At 45.2% G+C, this 21,946-nt stretch overlaps 2 protein-coding genes across 2 annotated transcripts; one reads left to right on the top strand and one right to left on the bottom strand.

Annotated features, from left to right (window-relative positions):
* The first annotated feature begins 2,945 nt into the window (after nucleotides 1–2,945).
* Nucleotides 2,946–8,971, top strand: LOC149279278 (negative elongation factor D-like). The gene is made up of 15 exons (XM_089501362.1): nucleotides 2,946–3,023; nucleotides 3,824–3,930; nucleotides 4,255–4,364; nucleotides 4,557–4,666; nucleotides 4,813–4,920; nucleotides 5,030–5,182; nucleotides 5,599–5,729; nucleotides 5,907–6,072; nucleotides 6,160–6,294; nucleotides 6,471–6,610; nucleotides 6,915–7,029; nucleotides 7,210–7,305; nucleotides 8,433–8,573; nucleotides 8,665–8,794; nucleotides 8,937–8,971. The coding sequence occupies exons 1-15, from the start codon at nucleotides 2,946–2,948 to the stop codon at nucleotides 8,969–8,971; spliced, it is 1,755 nt and encodes a 584-aa protein (XP_089357488.1).
* Nucleotides 8,972–9,761: 790 nt separating this feature from the next.
* LOC149279277 (cathepsin Z-like) lies at nucleotides 9,762–20,885 on the bottom strand. The gene is made up of 6 exons (XM_089501376.1): nucleotides 20,767–20,885; nucleotides 18,805–18,968; nucleotides 18,304–18,483; nucleotides 11,014–11,164; nucleotides 10,202–10,367; nucleotides 9,762–9,875 (listed from the first exon to the last, which is right to left on the bottom strand). Exons 1-6 carry the CDS (start codon nucleotides 20,883–20,885, stop codon nucleotides 9,762–9,764), a joined length of 894 nt encoding a protein of 297 aa, XP_089357502.1.
* Between the last annotated feature and the right edge of the window lie 1,061 nt (nucleotides 20,886–21,946).

Raw genomic sequence — 21,946 nt, 5'->3', positions numbered from 1 at the left:
TGGAGAGCTTGAAGTTTATTATTATTATTATTATTATTTTTTTTTTTTCTCCTCTCTCTCTATCTTGTGTTCTGGACTCCAAATTCTTATAAAAGAGACACAACTACAAAAAAAAAATGAATTCTGATTTAAAAAAAAATAAAAAAATGAAAAAGAAACGAAACAAATTGGGGAGGGGGGGCTGCCCACAGACGCCTTCTCCAGTTTGCACCCCCTTTGCGCTTTCTTTGCTGCCGGAGAATTCTGAAGCTGTTTGCTCGCTTACTGCACCCCACTGCCCTACAACAGCGTGGGGCAGAACCAAAATGTTTGGCCCAAACGGGTTCCCTTCGGACGGCAACATCACAAGTGCAGAGGATCGTTTCGTAATAAACGCTGTCACGGCTCTACGAGGGGGGGTGCGTGTCCCGGGGGGAAGGAGACCGTCCATTCTCCCGACACCCCTCGGCGGCGAGAGACGTGGGCATCACTTCTGCCTCCCTTCACCCCTTCTATCGACTTCGTATCCATTCGCTGCCTGGAGCTGGAGGAAGGACACACGGACTATGGACTGATATTGTGGCTTGACGCGGAGCCGAAACGCTCGCTGGGAAGTGGAGTGGCAGAAAGGTTGCTGCTTTTCACAAGGGTGCCATTTTTTTTTTTTAAATAATAAAAAAAAAAAACAATAAATACTTGGATATGAATTTGAACATATCAACGTATTTATTTCAAAAGGTCTCGGACGTTTGCGTCTTCTGGTCGCTGAATTAGCCACACTATATATATATAAATATATATATAATATTTTTTTTTTTGTTTGTTTCCGCCCTCCCCATACCCTCCTGTCCTTCTCACCCCCTCTTCTCCTCTCCTTCATACCCTCTCCAACACCCCCTCCACTTCACACCCCCTCCTCTCCTGAGACATCCTTGTGTGATCTTAAATCATAAGCATAATGTTCGACCTCCTCACGAAAATGATCACCCCCTCTTTTCTTCTGTACAACACCCCTCACTTTTTTTAATTTTTCTGTTTTATTTTTATTTTACTGCTGGATTATTCTTGTACAGACTGTAAAATGTATTATTTTGTACAACTTTATTGAAAAAAAAAACAAACTTGTAGAAGATCTTTTTTGTGCCTTGATTTTGGCTGTGCTAAGATGTAAGTATGATTACTCTAAACAGCGGTGTCATGCGCCCCCGAGGCCGCTCGGAGTGGGGGCCACTTTTACCTGTACTCTTTAATTATATCTACTTTTTTTTCTGGTTTACAAAAGCAAAAAGCTGTTTAGCAAACGACAAAAACTTGTACAAATGTTGCAAACTTAACCACTTAAGTGAGGTCTTCATGATGTGACCCCATACGGCTTCAACGTGCATTTTTTTATTTTTATTTTAGCTTTATCGCATTTACATCTATCCAAATGCAAAAACCTGGCTTGTTTCTACATAAACCAAATTTTGCTACAAATAAGTGCTAGTCTTCTTATCCTTCCCTTCGTCTTGGTCGTTTCTGACCCCCTAAAAAAAAAACCAACAAATCGTACAAAGATAGGAATCCACCTTAAAGCAGCATTGAATGTATTCGGAATGATTCGCCGGCCGGGGCATCGATTTAAGATGTGTTTTACGTAAAATAAAAAATGTAATAAATGTTAGATCGTGTAGCACGTTCCCAATCTGGCCTCAATTTTAAAAGTATTTTAGATATTTTACTGCGTAAAAAAAAAAAAAAAAAAAATCTCGAAATTGGCTACAAATTAACATCCGCAGCTTTTGTGATTCATCGTATTAGCACAAACATTCCCCCTCCCGAGGTTCAGGTGGGCTTAAGCCTCGCGGGGTTCTAGTAGAACAGAAACGCAGCGCCCTCCGGCCATAACACGCTCACTGCAACCCTACGCCTAATAATACATTCTGCCAGAATAATCCCCCCTGTGTATTTTATTTATACATTCTGCAGGGGTAGTGCCATGTGAAGCAGAATAATCCTCCCATGTATTTGATCTATGCATTCTGCAGATGAAGGCAGCTGCTGTTGGCCTCTCATGGATTTGATCTATGCATTCTGCTTGGACACTTCCTAAAGATGCTCGCTGTCATTGCCCGTTCGTGATAACCCCCCCCCTCGCGTATTAATCTATGCATTCTCTATGGGTGGTCCCAGACGAAGCACACGGCTAGCCCTTTATAGTCCGTAGATTTGATCTATGCATTCTGCATGGGTGATTTCAGATGAAGCTCACTGTCGGCCATTCTTAACCCCCTTGCGTGTTAATCTATGCATTCTGTATGGGGGGGGGGGGTACAGGTTGGAGCTCATAGCTGGCCCTTTATAATAACCCTCACACAGATTTGATCTATGCATTCTGCATGCGTGATGCAAGAAGAAGCTTGTCACTGTTAACCCCTTTTAACAACCTGCCGTAGAGTATAGAGCCCATACTGCGTCCCCAAACGCCCTTCCGGTCTTTACTTTCTAAAACAATATGTTGGTTATAGATTTGGCTGCACCGGCCAGGCCCTTTCGTTATGGGGGGGTTGTGTTTAATAGCCCCATGTTTCTTCTTTACTAAGTTTATTATTGCCACAGCCAGTGGTAATATCTGTGGCCCCCTTTTAGCATCAATGTGCCAAAGCACCAAACCCAGTGCTGTACATACCGCCTGCACCTTCTTCAGTGGGGCCCTCACTTCACTCTGCACTCCTTTATCCCTAGGCCTTTGTGGCCCTAACTTCACCCTGCACCCTTTTATCCATAGGGCTTTTGGGGGCTGCTCTGCTCCACACTGCAGCTGCGTCACCGGTCGGTATGATCATGTACAGGCAGGTTGTAGTACCGGCAGGCGGCCGCTGAGTGGCACTGGAGTGCTGTGAGCTCAGCTTTGTTGGTAATACGTCACCTCTCCGCGACGGAAGCAGGAAGTGGGATTATCGCCAGAGCTCCGAGAGACTAGTAGGATGGAGCCGGATTTCTTCATTGGGGCAGGAACGGGAGGAGGCTCCGCTATTGTCGGCGACTGGGACGAAAGAGGCGTGGTGGGTGTATGGAGGGGCAAATGGGGAACGAGGGGTGCAGCTGGAGTAACAGGAACAGAGGTAGAGGGGCAGTTGCCGTGTTGGCAGGGAGAGTGTATCGGGGCAATGGAGATGGGGCAAGCAGGCAATGGTTGGGGGTATATTGAGAAGGTGACAGTAGTTGGGGGGGTATATTGAGAAGGTGACAGTAGTTGGGGGGGGTATATTGAGAAGGTGACAGTAGTTGGGGGGGTGTATTGAGAAGATGACAGTAGTTGGGGGGGTATATTGAGAAGGTGACAGTAGTTGGGGGGTATATTGAGAAGGTGACAGTAGTTGGGGGGGTATATTGAAAAGGTGACAGTAGTTGGGGGTGTATTGAGAAGGTGACAGTAGTTGGGGGGGTATATTGAAAAGGTGACAGTAGTTGGGGGTATATTGAGAAGGTGACAGTAGTTGGGGGGTATATTGAGAAGGTGACAGTAGTGGGGGGGTATATTGAGATGGTGGCAGTAGTTGGGGGTATATTGAGAAGGTGACAGTAGTGGGGGGGTATATTGAGAAGGTGGCAGTAGTTGGGGGTATATTGAGAAGGTGGCAGTAGTGTGGGGGGGTATATTGAGAAGGTGGCAGTAGTGTGGGGGGGTATATTGAGAAGGTGGCAGTAGTTGGGGGGGTATATTGAGAACCATAGCAACCATTGGAATCCTGCTTGCTGCACCACTTTAGATGGAAACTCTGCTTTTAAAAGATATAAATGCAGGTGACGTGTAACGAATATCACGAGCTGCATCTGATATAGTTTAATATTTACTATTCAGGACGAGGAATACTGCGAGGACGATGCTGAGGTGCAGCAGGAATGCCTGCAGAAATTCACCACCCGGGATTACATCATGGAACCGGCAATATTCAACACCCTGAAGACGTGAGTTCTGTGTGTGTGTGTGTATAATATATATATATATATATATGGATAGATCGGTACGTGAGACGCTGCGTGATACGTGGTACATATGTAACGAACATCGGTTTATTTACCCCTTTTACGTTTGTAAACAAAGTAATTTGTAGGCATGGGCGTTCTAAAAATAAAAAATAAAAAAAATTGACAGATATCCGTTATTCTGTACAGTCGGCTGCCGGGGGGATATTATTAATCTTGGAGAGAAATGCAAGATCGCTTGTATAGGTGGCCCCTGGATTATACACAAGTACCCCGAAAACATTTATCTCATTATTTGTTCTTTAGGTACTTCCAGGCTGGAGGATCCCCAGAAAATGTAATCCAGCTGTTGTCGGAAAACTACACGGCTGTTGCCCAGACTGTCAATTTGTTGGCGGAATGGCTCATCCAATCAGGTAAGTGCAGATCCCAGCTGCTCGCTCATTGGTCCTTCAGACATTACATTTAGGGTCCGTTTTAGTAAATGCCCCAGGGCGGGTCAGGGGATAAATCATAAATAGAGTTGATGTTGCCAGTTACTTGTAAGGTCCCCAGTTTTAGTAGACATGCCCCGGACCACCCCACGCTGTGATGTTCTTGTGTTGCAGGCGTGGAGCCGGTGCAGGTACAGGAGACCGTGGAAAATCACCTGAAGAGCTTATTGATCAAACACTTTGACCCACGGAAAGCCGACTCCATCTTTACGGAAGAAGGAGAGGTAATGTGGCTGTTTTGTTTACCTTTCCACGTACCATTCTAGTAACATCTATTGTCATTTGTTGTTGGTGACATCACATATGTTTTACCCGAATGAGTGGTCGTGACCTAGAGCTTTTGGTTAAAAAATTCTGTTCTATGTTGCAGACCCCTGGGTGGTTGGAGCAGATGATCGCGCACACAACTTGGAGAGATCTCTTCTACAAACTGGCCGAGGCGCACCCCGACTGCTTAATGCTTAATTTCACAGTGAAGGTGAGATGTGAGCGTCTTCTGATGAGGGACTGGAAAGCAACGGATACTAATAATAGATTCCCAATAGCGTGATAGAGTTTAAACTTAAGTCTATTTCTGTATTTCACAGCTAATATCAGATGCAGGATATCAGGGTGAAATCACCAGCGTCTCCACTGCGTGCCAGCAGCTGGAGGTTTTCTCAAGGGTCTTGCGTACATCGCTGGCGACCATCCTGGACGGAGGGGAGGAGAACCTGGAAAAAAATCTCCCGGAGTTTGCAGTGAGTTTGTACGACCTGCCCAAGAAAAGCCAGGGGGGGGGTTAAAATATCATGTTGGGGAGTTCTGTTTTTCCAGGATAAGAAATATTTTGCTGTAATTGGCAGTGGGAGGGGGGGGGGGGTTACCATGAGCACAGCTCCACAAGATTGCAATTTTTTAATTAATTTATTTTAAAGAACGGTTTTCTGACCATTATGCATTGAGGACATTTAAGTGTTAAATTGACTCCTTGCAGCTGCCGAGGCATCATTTTCTGACGCATTTCGCTGCAGCCCCAGGTTACTCACTACCCCGGCACGGGGTAACCAGGACCAACCAACGTAACTGAAGCTTCTGGTCTCTCTTCTCCCTGCCGCTGTCTCGCTCTCTGCGTGTATATTGTTCTCTCGTTCTCTGACACTCTGTCTCTCCGCAGAAAATGGTGTGTCACGGAGAGCACACGTATCTCTTTGCCCAGGCGATCATGTCTATCCTGGCACAGGAAGAGCAGGGGGGATCCGCCATGCGCCGAATTGCCCAAGAGGTGCAAAGGTTCGCGCATGAAAAGTAAGCACCCTGCAGGCTGTGGACAGCAAAGGGGGGGCTCAGGAACTTAGTACATTGGGGATAAAAAGGGTAAAACTAAGTACTGACCTCTGTGTTTATTGGATTATAATATCTGCTCCAACACTCAGCTTTTCAACCCCTTCCTCATGGATTTTATTTATTATGTGTTTGGTCCAGGGGCCACGATGCCAGTCAGATCACGCTGGCAATGGGCACGGCCGCATCCTACCCACGAGCATGCCAGGCTCTAGGGGCCATGTTGTCTAAAGGAGCATTGAATCCAGCTGACATCACGGTCTTGTTCAAGATGTTTACGAGCATGGACGCCCCTCCGGTGGAGCTGGTGAGTATGCGGGCGTGGGGAAGGCACCCAAGGGTTTTAATCTTTATCATCTGCAGACAACAAACATTTTCATTTTTTTATTGTCAGATCCGTGTTCCCGCTTTCCTGGATCTTTTCATGCTGTCTCTGTTCAAACCGGGGGCGAAAATAAATCAGGACCATAAGCATAAATATATCCACATCTTGGCGTATGCAGCCAGTGTGGTGGAAACCTGGAAAAAGGTAAGTGGAGGGGCTTTAGGCCACCGCTGACAGCCTGCGGGGGGGCACAGAACAGAGCTTTGCTCCAGACTGGTACAGGGGGTGCAGAATGGGGGTCCTTGCATATTAAATGCAGTATGGAGGGGAAGGTAATGGGGGATGGTACTGTGTTTTCCAGCTCAATTCTCAATTTGCAGAATAAGCGAGTGAATATTAACAAGGATGAGTTGAAGTCGACATCCAAAGCGATCGAGACCGTCCACAATCTCTGCTGTAACGAGAACAAGGGTGCATCTGAGCTGGTGGCCGAGCTGAGCACCCTGTATCAATGTATCCGGTGAGTGTGGCCTATGCATAAACCCTTCTGACCCCAGTGTGCACTCACGCACTCCTCACCTGTTTGGGCAGAGGGCCTGTAATGCAGCAGGGTATACACACACACACATATATATATATATATATATATATCAGGCAGGGAGATGCAGAATACGCTTTACATAACTCCTTGTGTACTAGAATGCTATATATATATATATATATATATATATATTATATAGCATTCTAGTACACAAGGAGTTATGTAAAGCGTATTCTGCATCTCCCTGCCTGTCCCGTGTCTGAATGCATTATCCATGATCCAGGTTTCCGGTGGTGGCCATGGGAGTCCTGAAGTGGGTGGAATGGACGGTGTCAGAGCCTCGGTATTTCCAGCTGCAGACGGATCACACGCCTGTACACCTGGCCCTGCTGGACGAGGTAATTGGATAGATTGTAAGCTCTGTGTACGACGCTCTGATTATCCTGAAGCATTTGAATCTGTGCGCTTTTACACTTAAACTTCCGGAATATCTCTCTCAACCAGCTTTTAATTGCCTCTGCTGCTGGGAGTCTATTCCATGTCTGTGTTCAGTGATGGCTCTAATCCTGTCCTTGCAGATCAGCACCTGCCACCAGCTTCTGCATCCTCAGGTCCTGCAGCTCCTCATCAAGCTGTTTGAGACTGAACATTCTCAGCTGGATGTCATGGAACAGGTAAGTGTGTGAAGGTGAACTCGCCTGTTAATATGTTACACGTATGACAGAGGTCTCGGCCGTCTGCTCGTCGTGTTACCGTATTTGCTCGATTATAAGACGACCCCCCAAATCTGAATATTAATTTAGGAAAAAAAAAGAAAAAACCTGAATGTAAGACGACCCTATAGGAAAAAAGTTTTACCAGTAAATGTTAATTCATGTAAACAATTTTTTTTAATAAAAGCTATGATTGAGAAAAATATTTTGGTTTTATTTCCTTCTATTTTCCAACCTGCCCCCCCAGTTATGCACATCTGCCCCAGAAATGCCTTAGACCCCCTATATTCCACTGTGCCCCAGGATATGCCTTTTAACCCCCTATGTGCCGCTCTGCCTCCAGAAATGCCTTATACCCCTATATGTCACTCTGGCATTAAGGGGGTTAAAAGGCATATTATGGGGCAGAGTGGCATATAGGGAAGTTTAAGGCATTTCAGGAGGCAGAGTGGTGTATAGAGAGTTAAAAAGGCATTTCTGGAGGCAGAGTGGCATTAAGGGGGTTAAAAGGCATTTCATAGAACACTCTGCCTCCAGAAATGCCTTAAGCCACCCATTTCACACTCCCTCCCTCCTCCAAACTTACCGGTGCTTCTGACTCCCCTGTCATGCAGCCGGGGCAGCGTGTAGATTACGCTGCAGCCGGAAGGAGGTGTGGCTAGCAGCGGGGGTTGTCTGCGTCCATCGCGCAGACCTTCCCCGACTGTCAGAGAGAATTCCCCACACCGGGGACTCAGAAGTACCGGTAAGTGGGGCGGGGGGGAGAGGAGGATCCAGGTCCCCTGCAGCTGCAGGGGATCTGGATCTTAGTCGTCTCATAGTCAGACCCATTTGAGGTCTGATTATAAGACGACCCCTATTATAAGACGAGGGGTATTTTTCAGAGCATTGGCTCTGAAAAAAACCTTGTCTTATAATCGAGCAAATACGGTATTTATAAACTGCCAAAGATGGTTACTCATAAGCTGCTGAGAACAGGCTAGTTAGGCGTGACGGCGCAGGATTCTGTATTCCTTTTTAGCTCTGTTTTTTCATTCTCTCCCTCTGTCATTCTCACACTCTCTCCTCACTCTCTCTCTCCCCTTCAGATGGAGCTGAAGAAAACTTTACTGGATAGAATGGTTCATCTCCTGAGCCGAGGGTACGTCCTACCCGTGGTAACCTACATCCGCCGCTGCCTGGAAAAGATGGACACCGATATCTCGCTCATCCGATACTTTGTAACAGAGGTGAGCTGTGACGCTGCGCTGACATCCCGTCTCTGGAATTCCAGAGAGTTTCCCTCTCTAATATCTCTAATATGGTTTCCTCTCTGTAAAGGTTCTAGATGTCATCACCCCCCCTTACACCTCGGACTTCGTCCAGCTCTTTCTCCCTATTCTGGAGAACGAAAGCATCGCCGGGACCATCAAAACCGAAGGGGAACACGATCCTGTAACGGAGTTTATCGGTAGGTAATGATGGCTTCTGCGGGTTCAATCCCAGCAAAGCAAAAACTGTGTCTCTTCCCGTCCTAAATCTCTAAGACTTAAACCCTTCTGTTGTTCCCTGCTCGATATTAACTCCGTGTCTGTGTGTTTTTTGTCTTAAAGCTCACTGCAAATCCAAATTCACCATGATGAACTAACCTGGCGGCACCAGCAGAAAGGGCCGCTTTCCATGGATGGTATTTTATGGCTTCTCTGCTTAGAAAGGCAGATCTAAGTCCGAGGTTTGACGTCCAGCTTGCGAGTTAAGTCTGTTAGTATCTGTATATAGAGACGTGTTTTTTTTACTTTGCGTTGTCGAGTTGTACAGACTTTTTTTTTTAGTTCTGATATTTTTAAACAAAATAAAAATGGTGTTTAAAGCCACTCTGTATTGTCTGGTAAGGTGAGTTTGGGGCATTGCATGCCTATCCGGTGCTTTCCCGGGGCCCCGTTCACGCGGCCTTATGGGGTGACCACATTGGGCAATTCTTACAGAACTGACTTTTTTTTTTTTTTTTAAACCCCCCCCCATTGTGTAGCTACATATATAATTATTGGCAATTAATTTATTGAAAACACTATTCGAGTTAAATATACATATGTTCGTCCAAACTTTTATTTGGATTTTTATTTATAAAACACACAATGGCGATAAGCTTTGTGTATAATCTGCTATTTAAAAAAAATGCCACCCCGGCGCATAATCGAAAAATATTTCCCAAGGCGTTAAATCAGCGAGTATTTTTCATGCCGGGATCGCAGCCTTTGGTACTGAAAGCGTTTTGTAACGAGAGGTAAATGCTGATCTGGTTTCCTGAGCGATAGTTTGTCTGCGTTTTAGTTTAAAATCACATTTGCGGCATCCGTATAGCATTATTTTTTCTCCCAGGACAACCTTCGTTAATGAGGTGCAAAGGTCGCTGGGGTGATCCTTAAGAGAAGTTTTGTTCATGGAAGAATGGGGTCTCCGTAAGCACAGTCCTCCTCAATGGCGAGGTTATAATCTGCTCCCTTTCCTCCTTTGTATTTGCTTGTCACAATCCGCAGCCAGCCCCTTTCGCCCTGTGGAGACAAGCGAAATGCGTTAGTAGAAGGCAGGGTACCGAAATACTCAGGGAAACAGAATACGGCTTACTGCGAGTCGTACAGGAGGTTGGAACGGGTAATCGCAAGCAGGCGACTGTTTCCCAAAGTATTTTTAGTGCAGTATGGGAATGAACACAAGTAAATGAATGAGCGCAATTTTTGCTAAAGATGTCTTCATCAGCAACAAGGTTCTGAGGATCTACTGAAAGCGTTTTAGGAGGGGGAGACCTGGCACAGATTCTGCGTTGATCGGGAAAGCGGTTGCATTTTGGGCAGTTCCTGTAGACACACAAAGTTCTCACCCAAGGCTCGCCCCACGAGTTTCGGACGATCCAGTATTCCACGCCGGATTCATCCACGCCCCAGCCGGCCACAGACACGATATGATTCACCATCGCTTCGGGCTGGTATTCGGAGTACACGCCACCGCTATACGCATCCAGCTGTTCTGTGGCCATAATCCCGCAGCTGCAAAAGGCGAGAGATACAAGTCAGCGGGTAAATTCTGCGTATGGAGGAGTTTATTAGCCAACGTACAACCGTGTGAAGCACACGTGAAGCTTGAATAAATATTTCTCAGCAATTATCCGCGGTGGGAACGGATCTGCACACAGTACACTGATTAAGGTATTAGTGTGAGTTGGGGGTGTTGTGGGGGTAATTAATAAAGGGATATTGTAGGTTTATATCAGTGTCGGATGCCGATACTGATATGCCCTGTTGCCCCCTACGGCATATCTATTTAACCAGTGAAGTGATCATCGGATGGTATTCCGTCTCCCTTTTATTAGTGTTGAGAGCTTTTGTTTTGCTCCGTGGTGGCAGTTAAATGTAATTACCCTGTAATCTCTGCACACAGGAGAAGCAGCCCAAGGAGGGGTATCAGGATGTCCAGCTACAACTGGACTCGACTCTCCTGCAACTCCTGGTGGTCTTGAGGGGGGGGCAGGACGACCCGTGTTTAAAATAGTGTTTGGATATAGATTATGATGTAATTTCTGTACCCGGAGGCTCCATGAGAGTGGTGGTAAGGAGAGGTCTCCCCTCCTCTAGAGGATCAGTGATAAAGATGAGAACGAAGCTGAGAAAAAGTCTACATAACGAAGGGCTTTACCTGATTGGGCCGTTTTTGTAGATTTCCGCCATCATTTTCTCTCTTCCGCCGACGGATCCGAAGTCTCCCACCTTCCAGAGGGTGTAGTTTGACAGGAAGAAGCATTTCCCGAAGGTGACGCAGGTTCCGCACTGGTTGAAGTTGTTGCATTCTAAAACGTTTAGAGAGAAATTAATAAAATGAATGAATATCTGGAGAGTATCTCTTACTGTAACACCCCTGTTTTTCACCTGGTATATCTTTATCCTGCCTGTCTCCATACCCTGCTGCTATCAAAGGGTTAAATTTGCTGCCCTCTAGTCTAGCCTAATTGCAATTGTAAGCCATGGTGTGAACCATCTCCCTCCTGTTTGCAATCACCATATCTGACGGCCTCTATATTTCTAGACCCTACTTGGCCACGGGCTTGCTTGGCCATGTAGCTGCTGTGGCCTCGTCCCCTAAGTGGACTCTTCATAAGTGGACAGACGACAGATAAGAGTTAAAACAGGAGGTAGAAAGGAGGGACATGGGACACCACATACCAAGTACCTCAGCAGAAAGCAGGTAACCCACAGAAGCGCATGCATGCTTCACCTCCTTCCCTACTAACACTGCAGCCTCTACACCCCTTGACAAACCATCTACAGTCCACATAACTCCATCCCATCTCTCACCCCACCCCACCCCAGCTCATATGCCTTTCTGTTTTCTTCATACCCCAACAGCACCAACAAACTAACTGCTGTCCATGACCTTTTCATCTCTAACCACCTTGACCTTCTTGCACTCACTGAAACGTGCTTGACACCCTTGGGCACTACTTCTCCTGCTGCTCTCACTTACGGTGGCCTTCACTTCAGCCACACTCCCAGACCTGGAGACAAACAGGGAGGTGGTGTTGGTATTCTCCTCTCTCTCCTCGCTGCACCTTTCAATGTCTACCACACTCTGTCCGCCTTTTCTCCCCAATTGCTCTTCGCGTTTCAGTGATCTACCGGCCTCCTGGCCCTACCTCACATTTCTTTGATCACTTTGCTGCTTGGCTTTCCAACTTTCTTTCCTCCACCATCCCTTCCTCCACTAATCCTAGGGGGACTTCAATATACCTATTTATGACCCATCCTCACCTGCTGCTTCCAAACTACATTCACTCTCCTCCTCCCTCGGACTCTCACAATGGACTAACTCCCCCGACGCACTGTGGCGGTCATCAAATCGATCTAGTGTTCTCCCACCCTTGTTCCACGTCTCAGTTCTCCAACTCTCCCATCTGTCTGATCACAGCCTGCTTACATTTAATCTCGACATAACACACACGCCCTCCCTACCCAAGAAACCACCACAAACCTACCTCAACACTCCACAGCTTTCAGATACACTACGGCCGCTCTTCTCAATAATATCCTCCTGTCCTGACACAGCTCAGTATAAGCATACACTAGCCTCAGCCCTAGATATGGTCGCCCCTGTAACTGTACGCAATCCCCCATGCCGTCCACCTCAGCCATGGCATTCCAAACAGAGACGTCTCCTTCCAAGGTGTTTTCACGTACCGCTGAGCGCCTGTGGAGGAAGTCTCATTCACCTGAAGACTTCATTCACTACAAATTCATGCTCCGCTCCTATACACCGGCCGTCCATCTCTCTAAACAAACATATTTCATTAATCACCTCTTTCCCATAACCCTAAACGTCTATCCTCATTTAACACCCTTCTCAGACCCACAGCACCTCCCTTGCCCTCCAACTTCTCTGCCCAGGAGCTTGCCACCTACTTCAAAAACGAAATTGACATCATCAGGGATAACATCCTCCCCCATAGTGTCAATCATATAGTACCTCAACCTCCCTCCTCACCTGCTTCAGCCCAGTTACACCCCTCGACGTTTCCAAGGTCCTTCCCACCTCCCCACCTCCCCACCTGCCCCCTCGATCCTGCACCTTCACATCTCCTACCACCCCTCTCTAGTGTCCTTACCCCAAGCCTAACCCACATCTTTAATCTCTCCTTGTCCTCTGGTGTATTCCCATCCTCATTCAAACATGCCATCATCTCCGCCATCCTACAGAAACCTTCCCTTGATCCCACATCCCCATCAAACTACCGTCCAGTTTCACTTCTCCCGCTAGCTTCCAAACTGCTGGAACGATTAACCTGCAATCAACTGACAAACCTTCTCTCTTCAAACTCTCTGCTTGACCCTCTGCAATCTGGCTTCCGTCCACAGCATTCAACAGAGACTGCGCTGGCTAAGATCACTAATGACCTCCTCACAGCTAAAACGAAAAGCCAATTCTCAGCAGCCTTCGCCACAGTCGACCACCCTCTTTTCCTACAAACCCTCCATGCTCGTGGCATCCGTGACACGGCTCTTTCATGGCTTAAATCCTACCTTTCTAACCGTACTTTTAGTGTCTCATTTACTGGAACTTGCTCCTCTCCCTACCTATCTATTGGTGATCCTCAAGGCTCAGTTCTTGGGCCTCTGCTATTCTCCATCTACACTTCTTCCCACGGACAACTTATTTCTTCCTTGAGTTTCCAGTACCACCTATATGCAGATGACACCCTACTCTATATTTCTGCTCCTGACCTTTCCCCCTCTCTTCTAACTCGCCTCACTGACCGTCTATCAGGAATTCCATCATGGATGGCGTCCCGTCACCTAAAGCTCAACATCTCTAAAACCGAACTCCTGGTAATCCTGCCATCTGCTCTCTGCCATCTCCATTACTGTTGATAACTCCACTATCCAACCAACAGACCAGCTTCGCTGCCTTGGTGTAACCCTAAACTCTGCTCTCTCCTTCATCCCTCACATCCAGTCCCTCACCAAATCCTGCGCCTCCACCTGAGAAACATCTCCTGAATCCGCCCTTTCCTCACACAAGATACCACCAAGTTACTAATCCACTCCCTTGTGATATCCCGCCTGGATTATTGCAACTCCCTACTAACCGGTCTCCCCCTCTCCCGCCTTTCACCGCTTCAATCCATCCTCAAAACTGCAGCCGTTCCTCATCCCCCACTTCGCCAATCACTTCATTGGCTCCCCATACCCTTCAGAATCAAATTTAAACTTCTGACCTATAGAGCCCTCAACAACTCGGCACCCCCTTACATCTCTATCCTATCCAAATACACCCCTATACTATACAACAACACAACACTATACCTTACATCTCTATCCTCCTATCCAAATACACCCCTATACTATACAACAACACAACACTATACCTTACATCTCTATCCTCCTATCCAAATACACCCCTATACTATACAACGCAACACTATACCTTACATCTCTATCCTCCTATCCAAATACACCCCTATACTATACAACAACACAACACTATACCTTACATCTCTATCCTCCTATCCAAATACACCCCTATACTATACAACGCAACACTATACCTTACATGTCTATCCTCCTATCCAAATACACCCCTATACTATACAACGCAACACTATACTATACAACACAACACTATACTATACCTTACATCTCTATCCTCCTATCCAAATACACCCCTTATACTATACAACACTATACTATACTATACAACACAACACTATACTATACCTTACATCTCTATCCTCCTATCCAAATACACCCCTTATACTATACACCATAACACTATACTATACAATGCAGCAACACTATACTATACAACGCAACACTATACTATACCTTACATCTCTATCCTTCTATCCAAATACACCCCTATACTATACAACGCAACACTATACTATACAACACAACACTATACTATACCTTACATCTCTATCCTCCTATCCAAATACACCCCTTATACTATACAACACTATACTATACTATACAACACAACACTATACTATACCTTACATCTCTATCCTCCTATCCAAATACACCCCTTATACTATACACCATAACACTATACTATACAATGCAGCAACACTATACTATACAACGCAACACTATACTATACCTTACATCTCTATCCTTCTATCCAAATACACCCCTATGCTATACAACACAACACTATACTATACAACACAACACTAAACTATACTATACAACGCAGCAACACTATACTATACAATGCAGCAACACTATACTATACAATGCAACACTATACTATACCTTACATCTCTATCCTCCTATCCAAATACACCCCTATACTATACTATACAACACAACACTATACTATACAACACAACACTATACTATACCTTACATCTCTATCCTCCTATCCAAATACACCATAACACTATACTATACAACGCAGTAACACTATACAACGCAACACTATACTATACAACGCAACACTATACTATACCTTACATCTCTATCCTCCTATCCAAATACACCCCTTATACAATACAACACAACACAACACTATACATTACATCTGTATCCTTCTATCCAAATACACCCCTATACTATACAACGCAACACTATACTATACAACACAACACTAAACTATACTATACAACGCAGCAACACTATACTATACAATGCAGCAACACTATACTATACAACGCAACACTATACTATACCTTACATCTCTATCCTCCTATCCAAATACACCCCTATACTATACAACAACACAACACTATACCTTACATCTCTATCCTCCTATCCAAATACACCCCTATACTATACAACGCAACACTATACTATACAACGCAACACTATACTATACCTTACATCTCTATCCTCCTATCCAAATACACCCCTTATACTATACAACACTATACTATACAACACAACACTATACCTTACATCTCTATCCTCCTATCCAAATACACCCCTATACTATACTATACAACACAACACAACACAACACTATACTATACCTTACATCTCTATCCTCCTATCCAAATACACCATAACACTATACTATACAACGCAGTAACACTATACAACGCAACACTATACTATACCTTACATCTCTATCCTCCTATCCAAATACACCCCTTATACAATACAACACAACACTATACTATACAACACAACACATTACATCTGTATCCTTCTATCCAAATACACCCCTATACTATACAACACAACACTATACCTTACATCTCTATCCTCCTATCCAAATACACCATAACACTATACTATACAACGCAACACTATACTATACCTTACATCTTTATCCTCCTATCCAAATACACCCCTTATACTATACACCATAACACTATACTATACAATGCAGCAACACTATACTATACAACGCAACACTATACTATACAACGCAACACTATACTATACCTTACATCTCTATCCTCCTATCCAAATACACCATAACACTATACTATACAACGCAGTAACACTATACAACGCAACACTATACTATACAACGCAACACTATACTATACCTTACATCTCTATCCTCCTATCCAAATACACCCCTTATACAATACAACACAACACTATACAACACAACACAACACAACACTATACATTACATCTGTATCCTTCTATCCAAATACACCCCTATACTATACAACGCAACACTATACTATACCTTACATCTCTATCCTCCTATCCAAATACACCCCTATACTATACAACGCAACACTATACTATACAACGCAACACTATACTATACCTTACATCTCTATCCTCCTATCCAAATACACCCCTTATACTATACACCATAACACTATACTATACAATGCAGCAACACTATACTATACAACGCAACACTATACTATACAACGCAACACTATACTATACAACGCAACACTATACTATACCTTACATCTCTATCCTTCTATCCAAATACACCCCTATGCTATACAACACAACACTCTACTATACAACACAACACTAAACTATACTATACAACACAGCAACACTATACTATACAATGCAGCAACACTATACTATACAACGCAACACTATACTATACCTTACATCTCTATCCTCCTATCCAAATACACCCCTATACTATACAACACAACACTATACTATACAACACTATACTATACCTTACATCTCTATCCTCCTATCCAAATACACCATAACACTATACTATACAACGCAGTAACACTATACAACGCAACACTATACTATACAACGCAACACTATACTATACCTTACATCTCTATCCTCCTATCCAAATACAAATACAACACAACACTATACTATACAACACAACACAACACATTACATCTGTATCCTTCTATCCAAATACACCCCTATACTATACAACACTATACTATACAACACAACACTATACTATACAACACAACACTATACTATACCTTACATCTCTATCCTCCTATCCAAATACACCCCTATACTATACAACGCAACACTATACTATACAACACAACACTATACTATACAACACAACACAACACATTACATCTGTATCCTTCTATCCAAATACACCCCTATACTATACAACACTATACTATACAACACAACACTATACTATACAACACAACACTATACCTTACATCTCTATCCTCCTATCCAAATACCCCCTACCCGCCCTCTTCGCTCCTCTCACGACCTGCGGCTTTCTTCTACTGTTGTTTCCTCTTCCCGCTCCCGTATTCAGGATTTCACCCGCGCCGCTCCCCTCCTGTGGAATTCCCTTCCCCGTTCCGTCAGACTTTCTGCCTCGTACGCAACTTTCAAAACCTCTCTGAAAACCCACCTGTTCAGGGAAGCGACATTCCATCCCATCACTCCCAGCCATCATCATAATCAAGCCATCTGAACAAACAGCTTCAACACATCATCGAAACCAAATCAACGCATCCCCATCCAAGCCGTCCTCTTCCATTGTCTCACTCCCCTCAACCACTGACTAGATTGTAAGCTCCCGGGAGCAGGGCCCTCTTCTCCTTTGCACCAGTTTGTTATTGTGTGTGTTATTGTAGGTGTTATTTTGTGTGTTTATAAATTGTTCTAATGAATGTAACAACGCTGCGGAATCGGCCGGCGCTTTATAAATAAATGTAATGTAATGGGGGCAGATAGAGCGGGCGGTTTATCCGCACCAACCCCAAGGACGGAGGGTCAACGTAATGGAACGTATTGGAAGAATGAGCCGCATTAAACAGGTGCCTAGGGGCACCTGGGGCACTCTCTTTAAAAAAAAAAAAAATTGTGGGCCAGCCTACAACCAGGAAGTGGGTGTGGCATTCATGAGTGGGCAGAACTATAGCTAATCCCCACCCCTATCGCCAATCCCCACCCCTAGCGCTTAATGCAGATGTCGTTACTGTATGAGGTCAGAATTATTGTTCTGTACTGAGAATAAATAATTTCTCCCGCAGTAAATAACCCGCAGAGCTTGTACCCTGATCCTTGGCCTGGTAGTTGTTGCAGGTCTCGTCAGGGATCCCGTGTTCATGTGCGTACTCCCAGACCCCACCGTGGTCTCCCCCCTCGCAGGATCCGGCGTTTCCGCAGTCGATGACGTTTTGGACGGACAGGTAGGCGGAAGGCCACGCCCCCTTCTTCTTTATGTTTATGCGGTCTGTACGAGAAATCACACAATTCTTTAAATACCCAACTTCGGCAGGTCCGTCTCCCAAACCCCTGCGCCCCTCTCTCCCCCCTGATGCCCCTCTTTTCTAGGAGGTCAGAATGTTTGCTGGGTATAAGGGTATCGCAGGGTTCTACAGCCCTAAAAGCCCCGATAATGTGTAAAGAAACAGCAGGAAACGGCTTTATAAATTGGGTAAAAATGATAATTGCCCTCATTATTTACTTGTTATTCTTGTCCCGTGCGCTCCCGTTTCACCCAGACCCCCGGTCACCCATTAACCTGCCCTCAGTGGGGGCATCACGCGCTCACCTGCCATGGCGCTGGTGCTGCCATGGGCCCAGCACGAGCCGCAGTACTGGGGTATGTGCTGATTGCGGGTTGTGCTGACGTAGTTGGTGCCGTTCACGTTGCGCCAGTCCCACGCCTCGGGCAGGCTGCGGGTCGGGAGGAATTCGTGGGGCCGCGGGTAATTCCTAAACACAGATACAGAGGGTTTTGAGACACACGTAGCAGCGCATTTCGCCCCCCCACCACCATTAAAGGGTTAAACCAGGAACTATAAACCCTTTCCACTGGGTACCAGTCCATTTGTGGCCTCTAGCCCAGTTAGGGGCAGAAGGGGTGTTTGTTGGCTGCTGAGATAGGAGGGCGAGAGATGGGGAGGGGGGAGAGAAAGAGAGAGATGACGGGATGGAAACATTTAAATACATTAAGGGGGTTAATAAAGGACGGGAGGGAATTTATTTCAAAGGAGAAGAAAAATTACAACAAGAGACCGGAATCTAACACTAGAGGGTCAGAGACTTAGATGGAACGGAAGGAAGTTTTACTTTACTAAGAGGAAGGAAGTTAAGTGGAACAGCCTCCCAGCAGAAGTGGTAGAGGGTAATACAGCGAGGGGATTTAACATGCATGGGATAGACATACGGCTCCTGAATCTAAGACGAGACCAACAACTGATTAAGGTTTGAGTCTTTACAGCAGGAGAAACGGGCGACTAAACGGGGGCCGGATGGGGCCGATCTGCCGGCGGGTTCTGTTTGATGTAATGGCGGTTTGTAGGATATGCTGCCTGTAGGGGGCGCTGCGGCGTTTCTCCTGTCAGTTTCTATGTTAAAGAGCCGGATGTTTTTCTCATAATAATCGTGTGGCATCAGCAGGATATTTTGCCCTGGGGGGTAAAATCCGAGGAATAAACCCCTCCTGGAGGGGTTTACGGGCAGCCCCCCCCCCCCCCCGGCTAAAACATCTGGCCCGTGATGAAGAAACATCTCGTGCTGACTCGGGGGTGTGTGGGGCAGTTAATGAATCACCCGGGGCAGTTAATTACACTGAAAAACATGTTTATCCTGAAACCATCATAAAGAACGTCCCATAGACTTTGGCCCAATTTGGCCCCCGTCTAGTCGCCCGTTTCTCCTGCTGTAAAGACTCAAACCTTAATCAGTTGTTGGTCTCGTCTTAGATTCAGGAGCCGTATGTCTATCCCATGCATATTTAATACCCTCACTGTATTACCCTCCACCACCCCTGCTGGGAGGCTGTTCCACTTATCTGCCACCCTCTCAGTAAAGTAAAGCAGGGATCTTAAATAAAACATAGGAGGAGGAAAACTTTTGATGGATTTGGTGACATAACAGAAAATAATTCCCCTCCTCACGCTCTTTATAACGGGACTTTCTCGTGTAATCGGGGAGTTTTGGTTCCTGTGGCCCTTTGATAATCTTTTCTATGTGTGTGTAAAGTGCGGGGTTCCGGGTTAGAACCCAGATCCCCCCGCTCCGGAATGGTAGATTCTCTCCGCCGAGCGGGGATTTCCACCCATATGACAAATCACATGATCTGCCGACCGGCACATCGTACGTTTAAGCAGCAGATTGTTGCAGCCTTGCGGTGTTTATGAGACAAGAAGCCGATAAAACGGTATTTTAACAATAATAAAAACAATTAAAAAAATAATTTTACAGAATTAACGCCGCAGAAAAGACATTAATTTCCCCCAATTTCATCTCTTTCCGTTCTGACGATAAATATTATGAACGTAGCCTTTGGTGGCCGAGGAGATCATTCATCTGAAACGCAAACCTTTCATTCCTGATTCTACTGCGGGGCGCGTTTATCTCTGGTATTACTGCCACCTCTGCTGGAAGGCTGTTCCGTGCATACACAACTTTCTATTAAAAGAATTCCAATCCGCCCCACAGCATCCAGCCTAAGAAAAAGTATGAATGAGTGCGTTCCCAGGAGAGTGCCGGGGGCGCTGCTACTCACCGGACCCCCGGGTGTCTTTTGGCTGCTGGTTTGTAGCAGGGCTGCCCTTTTTGGAAGTAGAGTCCGGCGTTCGCCCAGCAGATGAAGCCGGCGAGCAGGAGAAGCTGCAGCTTGGACATGGTGGAGGGAGACTGGTGAGAAAAACAGGAAGGAGGGTGAAGAGAGCACCGGGCATAGAAACGCTTCCCCGTCTGCTGATTCATTTAAAGGGCCGGCACGGCATTGTGGGAGGGGGAGGGGCGGCAGATACTTTGTAACTCGCTCGCTAACCGGGGCCCGGCGTGCCGAGGAGATCAGCCGACCAAACCACAGAATAATAAAGTTCCTTACTCCGAATTCTCAGTAGCCATTCTCAGAAAACACTGGCCCAGTGACCCCCCTCCCCCGTCGTATAACTGTGTGTGTGGGGGGGAATATTTGGGTATTTTCACATGCGAGGGTTAAGGTTTTTCTGCCTGACCTACGCAAAGGGTTAATCCTTCCATTCAAACCATACAGCTGCCCCAGGGGCTACTGCGGCTCCCGGGTCTATAGGGCGCTGTGTGTTGGGAGGCGTTGGGGGGGCGCATACAACACAATGTTACATACAATGCGACATACAATATAATATACACAATATTACATTCAGTACACATACAATATACACACAATGTTACATACAGTACACACACAACACAATATACATACAATGCATCATACAATATAATATACACAATATAACATACAGTACACATACAATATACACACACACAACAATATACATACAATATTACATGCAGTACACATACAACACAATATACACACAATACAATATACATACAATGTGACAATACGCAGATAATACAATACACACACACATTACATGCAGTACACATACAACACAATATACATACAATGTGACACACAATACAATACATACGTAAACATACGTGACACACAATATACACACAACACAATATACAATATTACATACAGTACACACACAGAACAATATAAATAGTGACATACAATATACACACAACACAATATACATACAATGTACACACAACACACATACAATATACACACAATACACATACAATATACATACAATGTACACACTATTACATACATTACACACACAATACAATATACATACAATGTGACACACAATACACAGATAATACAATACACACAGACA

Source organism: Sceloporus occidentalis, unplaced genomic scaffold (genome assembly GCF_023333645.1).
Source record: "Sceloporus occidentalis isolate IW3139 unplaced genomic scaffold, rSceOcc1.0.p SCAF_173, whole genome shotgun sequence".
In the NCBI taxonomy this organism is placed as follows: domain Eukaryota; kingdom Metazoa; phylum Chordata; class Lepidosauria; order Squamata; family Phrynosomatidae; genus Sceloporus; species Sceloporus occidentalis.
This window is presented reverse-complemented; position numbering and strand designations above follow the sequence as displayed.